Source organism: Oryx dammah, unplaced genomic scaffold (genome assembly GCF_014754425.2).
Source record: "Oryx dammah isolate SB20612 unplaced genomic scaffold, SCBI_Odam_1.1 HiC_scaffold_26, whole genome shotgun sequence".
Classification (NCBI taxonomy): domain Eukaryota; kingdom Metazoa; phylum Chordata; class Mammalia; order Artiodactyla; family Bovidae; genus Oryx; species Oryx dammah.
The window spans coordinates 89,383,864-89,397,751 of NW_024070210.1; the positions used below are offsets into that span (position 1 = coordinate 89,383,864).

General features: G+C 36.8%; 1 protein-coding gene across 2 annotated transcripts in view; it reads right to left on the reverse strand.

Annotated features, from left to right (window-relative positions):
- Positions 1-309: 309 nt before the first annotated feature.
- GNPNAT1 (glucosamine-phosphate N-acetyltransferase 1) overlaps positions 310-13,888 on the reverse strand; it is a 74,605-nt gene continuing 61,026 nt past the window's right edge. For both annotated transcript variants that reach the window (XM_040225870.1, XM_040225871.1), the window contains exons 2-6: positions 8,481-8,648; positions 7,466-7,528; positions 6,225-6,352; positions 3,021-3,082; positions 310-1,528 (exon numbers count right to left, since the gene is read on the reverse strand). In XM_040225870.1, coding sequence (XP_040081804.1) covers positions 1,381-1,528; positions 3,021-3,082; positions 6,225-6,352; positions 7,466-7,528; positions 8,481-8,648 — 569 coding nt within the window. In that variant the 3' untranslated portion in view covers positions 310-1,380. The remainder of the gene's footprint in view (positions 1,529-3,020; positions 3,083-6,224; positions 6,353-7,465; positions 7,529-8,480; positions 8,649-13,888) is intronic.

The window sequence follows — 13,888 nt, forward strand, 5'->3', positions numbered from 1 at the left end:
TAGGACTCCTTTTTCTTAAAAAGCAAAATTTAGTTGTGTTGCTTTCACTAGGGACACACCAGTTCATCTGCCTAGGTCATCAGCAGGTAAGTAGCACACCTTCTATTGGTAAAGAATTTCTATTATTTAGAAAGTTAACTAGCTTTACTGCATGGAGGGAAATATGAAATCTAGTTGAAGCAGGTGTGGGTCAACAGGATGAGAAACAAGTGGTTTTTACTTTCTATGCTCCTTTTACAAAGAGTACACAAAAGTAAAATTTTACTAACCCTGACTCGACCTAATAATTTCAACAGACAACTCAAGAAAAGCACAGGAAACATTAGGATTCTAACAAAATTATTCATATGAACACGTTTAATGTAACATGGAATGCAGAAGATAAGAACCAGTAGTGAAGTATCTTCTTATTTCAACTTAAAAAAAAAAATTAAAATCAAAATAGGATAGTGACCAGAATAATAGTACCATTACAGTCACATTAAATAGAAAAGCTTCCATCAACATCTTACGGATGTAATAAATGTAGTATGATACATTTCAAAGTGTTCCACAACTTTGTAATCCATTTTTCATAAAAATGTTAGAAGACAGGCTTTGGACACCCCATGGAAAGATGAGAAATAAGGTTAGAAATATATAATATACCAGATTTATTTACTAACTCACTGTTAAAAAGTACCTCATATTTCTCTTAGATATTTAAACAAATGAATAATTATTATATTTCACATATAAGACAGGTAGTACTTCAGCTACATTAGAATTATAACAACTTTTAGATGTATATTTAATTGTCACATTTTATAAGTTAATCTTCATTTCTACTTCTTTTAAAGGCTCACCAGGTTGTCTGCCAGTACAGTATTAGGATTGGCAAATGTTGGACTGTACTACATTTAGTTATATCTAACATCCAGTTTCATGTAACATGTGAAATGACACACCCTTAACTGGTATTTAGATATATTTCTTTGAAACAAAAATACTAATTTTATGAATGTGATAAGAAACAATCTTATTCACTGTATGCTTTTTTTCTTTTAATGAGCAGTACAGATAGCAGACACATAACTCCTTACTACCTATACTCTGACCACTAAGAAATGAAGCCAAACCTTAGAAAAATACAATGCAAGAAAAGATTCAAGTTAAAAATATACTCCTTTGGTTAAAAATCATCCCCTTAATAATTTATTTGTAATCTAAACTCAGCATGTCCCACCAGCCCAAAGTAATCTTCTAAGTGTTGTTATACTTGTATCACAATCCAGTATTTATAGAGGTCACCTGGTTGCAGCAACAAAATATTTTAACTCAAGGAAGAGAGTATAGCCTTGCTGCATCAGCTCCTTTGATAGATGTCTTTCTTAAAAGATTTTACTTTAGAAACCTCCGGCACATGTAGTTTTCTTCAGATACTGTATATCCAAACTTTTTGTAGAAACCAACATTTTGTGGTAGACATTCCAGGGTAATCTTATAACAGTTCAGTTTCTTGCTTAGCAAAGTAAGAGTTGATAATAACCTGAAATTTTAAAAAGGGTTGGGGGGAGAGGCATAGAGCATTTGTTAATAAAAATGGATATTAATAACAATGTGAGTGAATACTTTACAAAACTTTGTTTACATTACAAATAGGTTTATATTATGGCCTTTCTTACTATATTCATTTAAAATTCAAGTTACAAATATATAAAGCATTTAAATCACCCAAAGCATTTTATTTTGTTCCAAGTATACTTTATGTAGTAATCTCTGGTCTATTAATAAACAGAAAACTCACCCCAAACCCTCTTTACAAGTAGATTTTAAAATTAATGTTAACACCAAAGACTGGCAGCCTTTTAAAAAATATGGCCAAAATTAGTCTTTGTATCTAAATTCTATTCATACTATTTAGTCAGTGTTGAATAGTCAAAACTGTTCAGTCAACATTCTCACATAAAGTGGATAAATAATTGCTTTGTTCTTTATCATTGTAAAAGCTACCTAAATATCTGTGAAAGAATGTATCAGGTTACCTATGGATTTAGTCTAATTAATATGAAGTGGAAACAGAAACATATACATCTTTATAAATCCTTAAAGACTCCAAACCAAGTATAAAAATGTGATTCTAACTGCCTTAAGGAGAGAAAACTAGGAATTTCTCATGTTGCCCATATAGAAAAAAACCTAATCATTCTGAAGACGGAACCTCTTGCTTGCAGTTACACAATTATAAAAGGTATGGCTAAGTGAACGTGCACCAGAAATACTAGAAATTGGTCTGTTTTGATCACTGAAGTGAAGTCGCTCAGTCATGTCTGACTCTTTGCTACCCCATGGGCTGTAGCCTACCAGGCTCCTCTGTCCATGGGATTTTCCAGGCAGAGTCCTGGAGTGGATTGCCATTTCCTTCTCCAGGCGATTGTCCCAACCCAGGGATCGAACCCAGGTCTCCCGCATTGTAGACAGACACTTTACCATCTGAGCCACCAGGGAGGATATTTGGTATCAAATACTTTGACTAGTATCTAGTACATATGCTTAATATTTACTGAGTGAATTCCTTAAAACTCAGAAAATATTTAAAAGCAAATTCTAACCTATGAAAGTTAAAAGACTTAGATAAATGTATAGAGGATTATACAGTGTAAGGCCAGTTCAGTATATGGTTCTAAAAGTCATATGACTGAGAACATGTCCTTTGTTTTTAAGTATGATAGACAAATTACTTGACTCACCAAAAGTTTCTTCTTCCTAGTAATATGAAAATGTACTACTATTAAAAGTTAATAACTTTAAGGTGTTGGCTGTTTTAACAGTACAGTTCCAATTTCCAAACTTTATGGCAAAAATTATATATAAAATTAAATTCAGTCTAAGCTATAGAGTGAGAATGGGTTCATAATTAATGAGGCTTAAAAAACTTCAAACAGGGAAACATTTTTAACAAGTATCTTGGCAAGAAAATGTAAACTGAAACACAGAGAGTAGCTACTTTATCTAGAGTTACCTTGTTTCTGCCTACTTACAATTTGCCAAGCTGCTTTCCTCTGCATTCATCACTAACAACAACATCTTCTACTCGTCCTCTCTGAAAATATTTACAATGTTTAAAAGACTAAGCATGTAGGTTTTGTTTTTAGTTAAATCAACAAATGATGGTAAGAATTCATTGATAAATAAATGTTTTATAAACCTTAACTTCAAAAATTGCAAAATTTTTAACTTATTATAGAGGAAATATTACAGTGAATCAGTTTGTGACCTAATTCACCCATATCCTGAACCATCCCATCCCATTATTTTAAAACAAATCTCGGAATCCACATCACCAAAATGTAATCTTGTTATTAAGGTACTACATCCATTATCCTATTCCTGCTTAAAAGCAATTTATTTCAGACATACAATACAGTATACTAATTTCTAGTACAGAAACCACACCAAAGTTCATACCTCACAGAATACATTCCAAGTGTTTCAATCATATTCTCACTGAGTTATCTAGATCTTGTTTTCTTTACTATTTCCTGTGAATCATGAGGAGTGAAGGGACTCTACAGGCATTAGAAGGGTCTTGATTAGAACATATTATTCTGAACCCTTTACCAGTGGGAAAACTGATGGGAATTTGTGTTAATGTAGTACATTCCAAGTGTCATTTCTGAAAAAAATTAGCATTAGTGATTTCAAACATTACTGCCAAATTCCACAATGCTGACTTGATTTCTCTACGTCTATACCAGTTCTCTTCAAGAAGATTAGAGATAATAAGGGAACATACCATGCAAAGATGGGCTCGATAAAGGACAGAAATATTATGACCTAACAAAAGCAGCAGATATTAAAAAGAGGTGACAAAGCATACACAGAAAAACTACAAAAAAGATCGTCACAACTCAGATACGATGGTGTGATCACTCACCTAGAGCCAGACATCCTGCAATGTGAAGTCAAGTGGGCCTTAGAAAGCATCACTACGAATGAAGCTAGTGGAGGTGATGCAATTCCAGTGGAGCTATTTCAAATCCTGAAAGATGATGCTGTGAAAGTGCTGCACTCAATATGCCAGCAAGTATGGAAAACAGCAGTGGCCACAGGACTGGAAAAGGTCAGCTTTCATTCCAATCCCAAAGGCAATGTAAAAGAATGCTCAAACTACCACACAATTGCACTCATCTCACACGCTAGCAAAGTAATGCTCAAAATTCTCCAAGCCAGGCTTCAGCAATACGTGAACTGTGAACTTCCTGATGTTCAAGCTGGTTTTAGAAAAGGCAGAGGAACCAGAGATCAAATTGCCAACATCCACTGGATCACTGAAACAGCAAGAAGCTCCAGAAAAACATCTATTTCTGCTTTATTGACTATGCCAAAGCCTTTGACTGTGTGGATCATAAGAAACTGTGGAAAATTCTAAAAGAGATGGGAATACAAGACCACTTGACCTGCCTCTTGAGAAATCTGTATGCAGGTCAGGAAGCACCAGTTAGAACTGGACATGGAACAACAGACTGGTTCCAAATAGGAAAAGGAGTACATCAGGGCTGTATATTGTCACCCTGCTTATTTAACTTATATGCAGAGTACATCATGAGAAACGCTGGGCTGGAAAGAGCACAAGCTGGAATCAAGATTGCCCAGAGAAATATCAATAACCTCAGATAGGCAGATGACATCACCCTTGTGGCAGAAAGTGAAGAGGAACTTAAAAAGCCTTTTGATAAAAGTGAAAGAGGAGAGTGAAAAAGTTGGCTTAAAGCTCAACATTCAAAAAACGAAGATCATGGCATCCGGTCCCATCACTTCATGGGAAATAGATGGGGAAACAGTGAAAACAGCATCAGACTTTTATTTTGGGGGGCTCCAAAATCACTGCAGATGGCGATTGCAGCCAGGAAATTAAAAGATGCTTACTCCTTGGAAGGAAAGTTATGACCAACCTAGAAAAGGTCTGTCTAGTCAAGGCTATGTTTTTTCCAGTGGTCATGTATGGATGTGAGAGTTGGACTGTGAAGAAACCTGAGTGCTGAAGAATTGATGCTTTTGAACTGTGGTGTTAGAGAAGACTCTTGAGAGTCCCTTGTACTGCAAGGAGATCAGTCTTGGTTGTTCATTGGAAGGACTGATGTTGAAGCTGAAACTCCAATACTTTGGCCACCTGCTGTGAAGAGCTGACTCATTTGGAAAGATCCTGATGCTGGGAAAGATTGAGGGCAGGAGGAGAAGGGGACGACAGAGGATGAGACCACCCTTATGGCAGAAAGTGAAGAGAAACTAAAAGCCTCTTGATGAATGTGAAAGAGGAGAGTGAAAAAGTTGGCTTAAAGCTCAACATTCAGAAAACTAAGATTATGGCATCCGGTCCCATCACTTCATGGCAAATGGATGTGGAAACAGTGAGAGACTTTATTTTGGAGGCCTTCAAAATCACTGCAGATGGTGACCGCAGCCATGAAATTAAAAGACGTTTGCTCCTTGAAAGAAAAGCTATGACTTACCTAAACAACCTGTTAAAAAGCAGAGACATTACTTTACCAACAAAGGTCCATCTGTTCAAAGCTATGGTTTTTCCAGGAGTCATGTATGGAAATGAGTTGGACTATAAAGAAAGCTGAGAGCCGAAGAATTGATGCTTTTGAACTGTGGTGCTGGAGAAGACTCTTGAGAGTCCCTTGGACTGCAAGTAGATCCAACCAGTCCATCCTAAAGACCAGTCCTGGGTGTTCATTGGAAGGACTGAGGCTGAAACTCCAATACTTTGGCCACCTCATGCAAAGAGTTGACTCATTGGAAACGATCCTGATGCTGGGAGGGATTGGGGGCAGGAGGAGAGGGGGACGACAGAGGATGAGATGGTTGGATGGAATCACCGACTCAGTGCACAAAAGTCTGGGTGAACTCTGGGAGTTGGTGATGGACAGGGAGGCCTGGTGTGCTGCCATTCATGGGGTCGCAAAGAGTCGGACACGACTGAGTAACTGAACTGAACTGAACTGATACCAGTTCTAACACAGAACAATTTTTAGCAAACAATTCATATTAATAACATTTTTTGTCTCACAACTCTTAAGAGAATGGGAAAATGACTAAGTGATTTCTAGAAAGCAAAACTATTCCAGGCTATATTTTGCTGTCATTTTGCAGTAAAAAGCAGTGGGAAAACAGACTTGTCTGATGCAAACTCGAAGTTGATATCCCTTTTACTCATAAGCATTAATGTGAACACATACCTTAGCACAGGAATGGATGAATTTATGTTCTATTATCAGAGTTGCTGTAGCAACTATCTGGCCTAAAGTTACATCTTCCACAACTGTAACATAGTAATCCCCAGATTTCTTCATGTGCTCAAAAGATTCTGTGGAAATTGGAAAAGAGTGTTATATAGACATTAAACTTTATTAGGTGCCAAGAAAAAAACTAGAATTAGCTGAAATAATTTAATGAATATTTAAAGCTATTTTACTACAGTAAATTACAACTTTGTGTCTAGAGAAAATGGCAGTTATTAAGAATGACCATGTATTTGAAACATCAGCAGTCAGTACTGAATAGAACATAGTACATACATTTCAAAGATCTACTAGCAGAATGAAGGAAGGCTAATACAGCTATTTTACAATCTGATAAAGTAGTTTTCAATTTTCCTTTTGTGATCACAAGTGTTTCATGATTACATGACCCATTTTAGAAATACAATCATCATTTTTGTTTGCTTTGAAAGCACCCTGTGAAATAGATAAAAAATAAGTCTCCATTTCCCAGTAATTTTTCCAAAGCCAGTTAGCAAATAGGAGCAAAAGTGGAATAAATAGCTTCCCCTCAAACTGACTTATATTGATGAAATAACAATTTCTCATCTAATATTCCCACAAAGAATTATTTCAGAATAAAAACTGAGCCCAAGAGTATTAACATACTGTTTTATTTCCACAGTTATATTCTAGTAATGGGTCTGAAATAGGAAGAAATAGATTCAAAGAAGGAAAACAATGACAAAATAATAACCTTCATTTCAAGAGGGTCATATAGAGTACAAAATAAAATTACCTATTGAAGAAAATGAAGAAGATAGGAAGACAGTGTTAAGAGCACTGGATGGAGTTAGGAAGGTTGTAGTTTTTTCCTTACCAACAACTCCCTGTGATTTTGGGTAAGTCAATTGACCTTTCTGGGTTTCTATCCTCACATATTTTTATTACATTTTTTGATGATGAAATTTCTCTGCCACCCAGGTTCTATGCTATAGTAATTATCTAAAAATAGCCAGGTATTTTGTAAAACAGTAGTAGTTACTTTTGGATTCTAGAATAGATTGGCCACATTAAACAAATAATAGCTAATTTGTTATCTGAATATTTTCCAGCTATTTGAATAAAACAAGCAGACACTGAACAGAGTTTGACACAAAAATAAAATCTTGTTTTCCTTTATTTCTTTTTCCTCAGGAAAAAGAGGCTGTAGGACTTACTCATAAATTGTTCTGGGTTGACAACTCCAGTCTCCGTCAGCTGACCTAGTACCTTAAAAAAACCTAGTTTTGAAAAACAGATTTCAAGTCATGAGAAGAGCAAATATATATTAAAAGAAGCAATGTGTCAAGCTGGTGGGCATTATTTTTTCAAAACTTTCTGTAATGAACCATTCTTATTTTAAAAGATTAAACCCATTCTTTCTATATAATCAATATGTAAAACAATAATAGATTTTACTAATGTTTTTGCCTGCATAAGATTTTTGGAATAGTGCTGACCTTAAGACTCAGTATATAGAACCAGCATATACAGTTTTAAATGTAATTTGCAGTAGATTCAATGCAAGGGATGTCAGATTTTCCTAAATACATGCTTTGGTTTTACTTAAAAATGCAAGATTCTCATTATGACCAAATATGATATTATTTGTAAAATACAACATTGTTGAGACAACAGTTTTTTTAAAGATTACTGATTACTGTTATGTTAACATGAACAGCATAGAACTTTGGGAATCTTAACTTTTATATACTGAAGAACTGATTTGACCAAAATAATTTAAGATTTCCTGCCAAAAGAAACTATAAAAAGTTGATTTTTGATTACTGAAATTTAAGGATATTATTTTGGAGAATTTAGATATTTAAAAAAGGAATACATGTAGACAAAACCTTTTGCAACTATCAAAGGCAAATTATCTTCATTCTCATTTTCCATCCAGATTTTTAGAGAAGATTCTTACTTTTGTGTCATTATACAAGGTTAATTTGCCCCTTTTGGCTGCTTAATTAGGAAGGAGCACTGTTGTATACAAGTGGTGTAATACAGTACTGTAGTACAGTAATATCTGGCCTACACACATTGTAATTAAGTTCTTAGTCACTTTAAAATTTAAGCACAAAAAAGTAATATGAAAGTCAAATATTTAAAAAAATTATCAGCATCATCATGTATGTGGAAAAAACAATGCTAACTGTAAGTCTAACTAGCATTTGTAAACTGAGCCCATACCTCTATTCAAATCAGCAGTACAAAGAGGCCTCAAAACCAAACCTTCTCCAGGATGTGTCGGGGAAATGGCTGGAGAAAATGTAGCTGTATTCTGACTCCAGTCCACTTCTTTGAGTAGACTTGGGTCAAACATAGGAGTTTCATCAGGTTTCATCTTTGCAGTAAGATCTAAAACAAAATTTTAAATGTTAAGGCATTTTATTTAATAGAAAATTTTTGATTGGCAAGATTGTCAATTTCTTAATAAAAATAAATGGCACTTAGGAAAATCTTTAACAGGTATGCAAGATACTTACTTTAGTCTATCCTGAATGTAACATCAAATGCCACAGCTAGAGCTATATGGAAAACTCAGAAATTCTGTCATATAGTAAATGAATGACTAAATTTAGAAGTTGTTACACTTTTAAACTCCATTTTTCTAACAGGACTTTTAAAACATTTTTTCCTATGGGCCAGTGCTACTAGCGTAGCATTTTGCATAACTGACTTTTAAATGACTTCCTTTATTTTTTTTTACATTATTGGATTAAGGAATAATTTGTTGGTTTTATCTGATACTAAGGAAAACTACTGAGCATGTACCGTTAAAAAAAAATACGAACCATGAACAGAATTCACTGGAATATTTGGTCTCAGCTATGATAAATTCACACTAAGTATCTATTGGATTTTGTTTTGATAGCAGGTTTTCTAAAAATCTAGAAGTTGCTCAGCTGCATCTAAGCAACTTTTTAAGAATAGCCTGTGTTTTTCATGCTATTGAAAAATGATCAATTATGGTATTTTTCTCTCTTTTTTGAACATTCAGAAATGGTCAGGTTCTTATTAGGTGTAGTCTTAATAAAACTGAAACTAAATAAAAGCTATAACGCTAGAATGAAAATTATGAAGCATAGAAATGGGTGGGGGGGGGCACAGTTCTGTAGAAGAGGGTTGCTGGAGGAAACAGTCTTCCAAACAACTAGTAGGAGACTGTGTGGTAACACTAAACTTTCATTTCTAACACCACACCCAGTTAACAGAAGCCAGAGTTGATCCTTGAACAGCACGGGTTTAGGGCGCCAATCCTCCATGCTGTCAAAAATGCACAGTAGAAAATTCGCATACAACTTGTACTCCGCCCTCCTTATCTCTGGTTCTGTAACGGGGGATTCAACCTACTTTGCACTGTGGAGTACTGTAATACTACTGAAAAAAATCTCTGGGTAAGTGGATCCTTGAAGTTCAAACCCATCTTATTAACGGTCAACTGTATTCTATTTGATACCTGCTTCTAGTTCTTTGAAACAAAGAATTAATGACAAATCTATGTATATGCATAATATACTACCATAAAGCAATACAGGACAAAATTAAAGTCCACTTAATAACAGAATAACTTCCCCCAATAACACAACTCCCAGATGTTCTATTTCATAAATCACAGTATGTCTAAGGGCAACTATTTTTAGCTTTTCCATAAAGCTAGATTATATTGTATAACCCAATGTAACTATATAGGGAATGCTGCAATCTAGCAGAGGCTTTGGGAAGGTACTGTGGTGTAATAATAGAAGTTATTATTTGTTCAGCACTTATTATGTGCCAGGCATTGTTCAAAGAACTTTACACATTACAGACTCACTGTAATAATCCTAGAGTACTGATGATGATTATCTCCATGTTAACAGATGAGGAAATGCAGGTGTAGACAGGTAACTTGCCCAAGGTCACAAAATTATAATAGCAAAGCTGAGATTGAAACCTAGACAAGGAAAGACCACAAGCTCTAGAGTCAGACATGATATTCAGATGTCAACTGTCTGATCATGGCTATGTAAATTAAACAATGTTTCTTTATTTGTAAAATGGAGATGAAACTGTTGAAGAAACGGCTTAGTGTATACAAACACCTGCCAGTGGCTCGCACATTGCGTGCTCAACAAGATATAATTTAGTTAGCTACTAATTTAAAATTTTTTTATATGTTCATGTTAACTTTTCTAACATATATTCATGTTTTTTCACTTTTAATTTAATTCATGAGTCATACTGCTGGGTACAGCGGCTACAAAAAGGTTATGCTTATGTTAAACTGAAAACATTCTTGGAAAGGAAGAAAAAACTTGCTCTAAACACTATGCTAGGATCTAAGAACAGTAAGGAAAGGAAATTGTGATGATTAAAACAATCATTCATAAAATTTAACCAGCTTATGGTCTATTTGGGGACTTCCTTTGTGGCTCAGCAATAAAGAATCCACCTGCAAAGCAGGAGATGCAGGAGACTTAGGTTTGATCCCCGGGTCAGAAAGATACTCTGGAGGGGCATGGCAACCCACTCCAGTTTTCTTGCCAGAAAAATCCCATGAACTGTAGTTGGACACACACCCAGGGTTCATTTGAAACAGGTTTTTCTATAAGTAATTTAAGCGTGTGCACTTTATTTGTCCCAGATAATTGGGCCCCTGAAGCTCTTGAGTACTCTAATCTGAAAAAAGGGGCTTCCCTGATAGCTCGGTTGGTAAAGCCACCGCCTGCAATGCAGGAGACCCCGGTTTGATTCCTGGGTTGGGAAGATCCTCTGGAGAAGGGATAAGTTACCCACTATAGTATTCTTGGGCTTCCCTTGTGGCTCAGCTGGTAAAGAATCTGCCTGCAATGGCCTAGATAATTCCATGAACTGTTTAGTCCATGGGGTACCAAAGAGTTGGACATGACTGAGCCACTTTCAGTTGGTAAAGAATCAGCCTACAATGCGGGAGACCAGGGTTCAATCCCTGGGTCAGGAAGATCCTCTGGAGAAAGGAATGGCAATCCACTCCAGTATTCTTGTCTGGAGAATCCAAAGGACAGAGGAGCCTGGTGGACTATAGTCCATGGGTTGCAGGGTAGTACACGACAGAGCGACTAACACACAAAATTTAGTCAAAGCAGCACTCATAACCTATATTTGGAAAATAAGAATTTCAGGCTAGTTAAAATTCTTAAAGCATTCTGGATAGAAATAAGAATCCATATTCTTATCACAATCAAAAATTAATACCAAAATGTGTTTATGAGCTATTTTATAAAACAGAGCCGTCTCCCGCATTGCAGGCAGACGCTTTACCGTCTGAGCCACCAGGGAAGCATATTTAAGGTTACCTTCTTTTATTTTACTATGTCCCCATGTAGTAAAATTCTGTTAAGTCGCTCAGTAGAGTCCAACTCTTTGTGACCCCATGAATCGCAGCACGCCAGGCCTCCCTGTCCATCACCAACTCCTAGAGTTCACTCAAACTCACGTCCATCGAGTCAGTGATGCCATCCAGCCATCTCATCCTCTGTCATCCCCTTTTCCTCCTGCCCCCAATCCCTCCAGCATCAGTCTTTTCCAGTGAGTCAACTCTTCGCATGAGGTGGCCAAAGTACTGGAGTTTCAGCTTTAGCATCATTCCTTCCAAATTCTGTTGGTGTCTAATTAATATATTGAGGAAGTTAAAGTAAGATGTGATTTGATACTAAATTTCAAAAGATTTTAGAAAACAGCAAAATTGTTAAGTTTGGTTTGCAAAAGATAATTTTCAGTATCTTAAAGTGCCCCCACGTACCACGTTAGGAATTTGAAGCCGAATTCTATCATCACTGGAGTCTTATTTGGGGTTTGGGGTTTTTTTGGCCAGGGGTTGGGGTGAGGGGTGTGCTGCTTGTGGGATCTTAGCTCTCCAACCAGGGATTGAACCCAGGTCTACGGCAATGAAAGCACCAAGTTTTAACTACTAGACTGCCAGAGAATTCCCTCGTTGGGGTCTTACTTTGAAAATTTTAGGTTAATTTTAAAAAATGAACCCTAACCATTAAGTATTTCTCAAAAACCTGTTTAACTACTAAGTTAGCATGTATTTAAAGGCCCATAATGCCTAAGATTAGCACAATAAATGCCTAGTGAATGAATAACAAATGGTATAAGACTTATCTGGAGGTCATTCAGAAAATCCAAAAGAAAAAAAGATTTCCAAACTGCCACAAATTATATCACAAAAACCATACAGCAAATTCATTTTTACTAAGATCACATCAGTTGGTTGACCATTCTTTGGACACAATTTCAACAGGTTTCTCACCATCTTTACTGATATACAAGGGGATGAGCTGCTGCTAGGAACAAGCAACTGAGAGCAACAAGTAATAAATACTGGGAATGAAGATTTCCGAAGTTGATATAAAAATTTAAAACAATCTAAGGTCAAATCTAAACTTGTCTTTATATCTCATGAGCTCTTGGAGCATTACTTTATGTACTAAATGTACACGGCTAAAGCAGGAAGGGGGACCTTGTGCTGTTTGAGACTTTGGGGATCGTCTACATACATTTCATAACAATTTCAATAATAATTTGAATTTTGTTTGAACCTAAGAACACTTCATTCACTGATGATTTTAATTGGCCTGGCTATATTATGCAATTACACTTCAATTGAGAATTTTAAAATTTCTTGATAGTTTATTTGATTCCTATAATTTAGGCCTTATTCCCAGTCCCTCCATGAGCACGCTATAGCACGTGGAGCTTTTGGGACTTGACCTCAAGGTAATAGCCAATGAGTGAATCTTAAATCCTCCAATGTCGTTCTTGCCCTACAGTACCATACTCAGTAGAGGCCAATCTTTACATCATCGTGCCAGACTGGGAGCTATCTCCCCTGTTCTAAAAAACGTCAGTGAATCCTGCCTAATGAAACTGACCTAAATGATTTCCTGAGATCCATTCTAGGATTCATTCACGAGTGTATATCCTAACAAGACTAGTCGCCCTTCAATTTTGTATGGCATTTTAAGAGTTCGATTTACATAAATGTTAGCTCCTGTAAGAGAAGTCACAATACTTAAGTGTCTCTAGAGCGTAGAATCCCCCGTAAGAGACAAAGGATGTCCGTCTTTCCCACAGTGAAACACCAATTTAATCAGTGCAGGAGGTGATCTTCGGAGCAGAATCAGGTCCTCAAGTGGCTCCTGACCGCCGTGGGGTGCTCCTCCGAAGGGAACAGGGGGGCCAACGGCGTTCATGCCCATTTCAAAACCGAAGGCGGCAGAGACTATGAACAGCTGTCTCAATCCCCCACGTTAAAGCTGCCGAACGAGGAGTTAATTTCACCCTAGTCTCTGCTCCTGCCTTGCCAAGGCCACCTCCTGCATGGCTGGACCATTGGCCACCATCCCTAACCTCTGCTCCAGGCGTGCGTTCGCTCAACTTGCTCCAAACTGCCCTCTACGCCCCCATGTGCACCCAGGTGACGAAGATAAATGCCTGGATCCCCGAAAGGAATCTGCCCCCGCCCCTCGCCGGGCCTAGCTCGCCTCGCCCGGGGGTAGTAGTCACACCTGTTTGATAAACCTGAAGGCAGGCCCAGCCCGGCACTCAGGGCATTCGGTCCCGACCCGCTC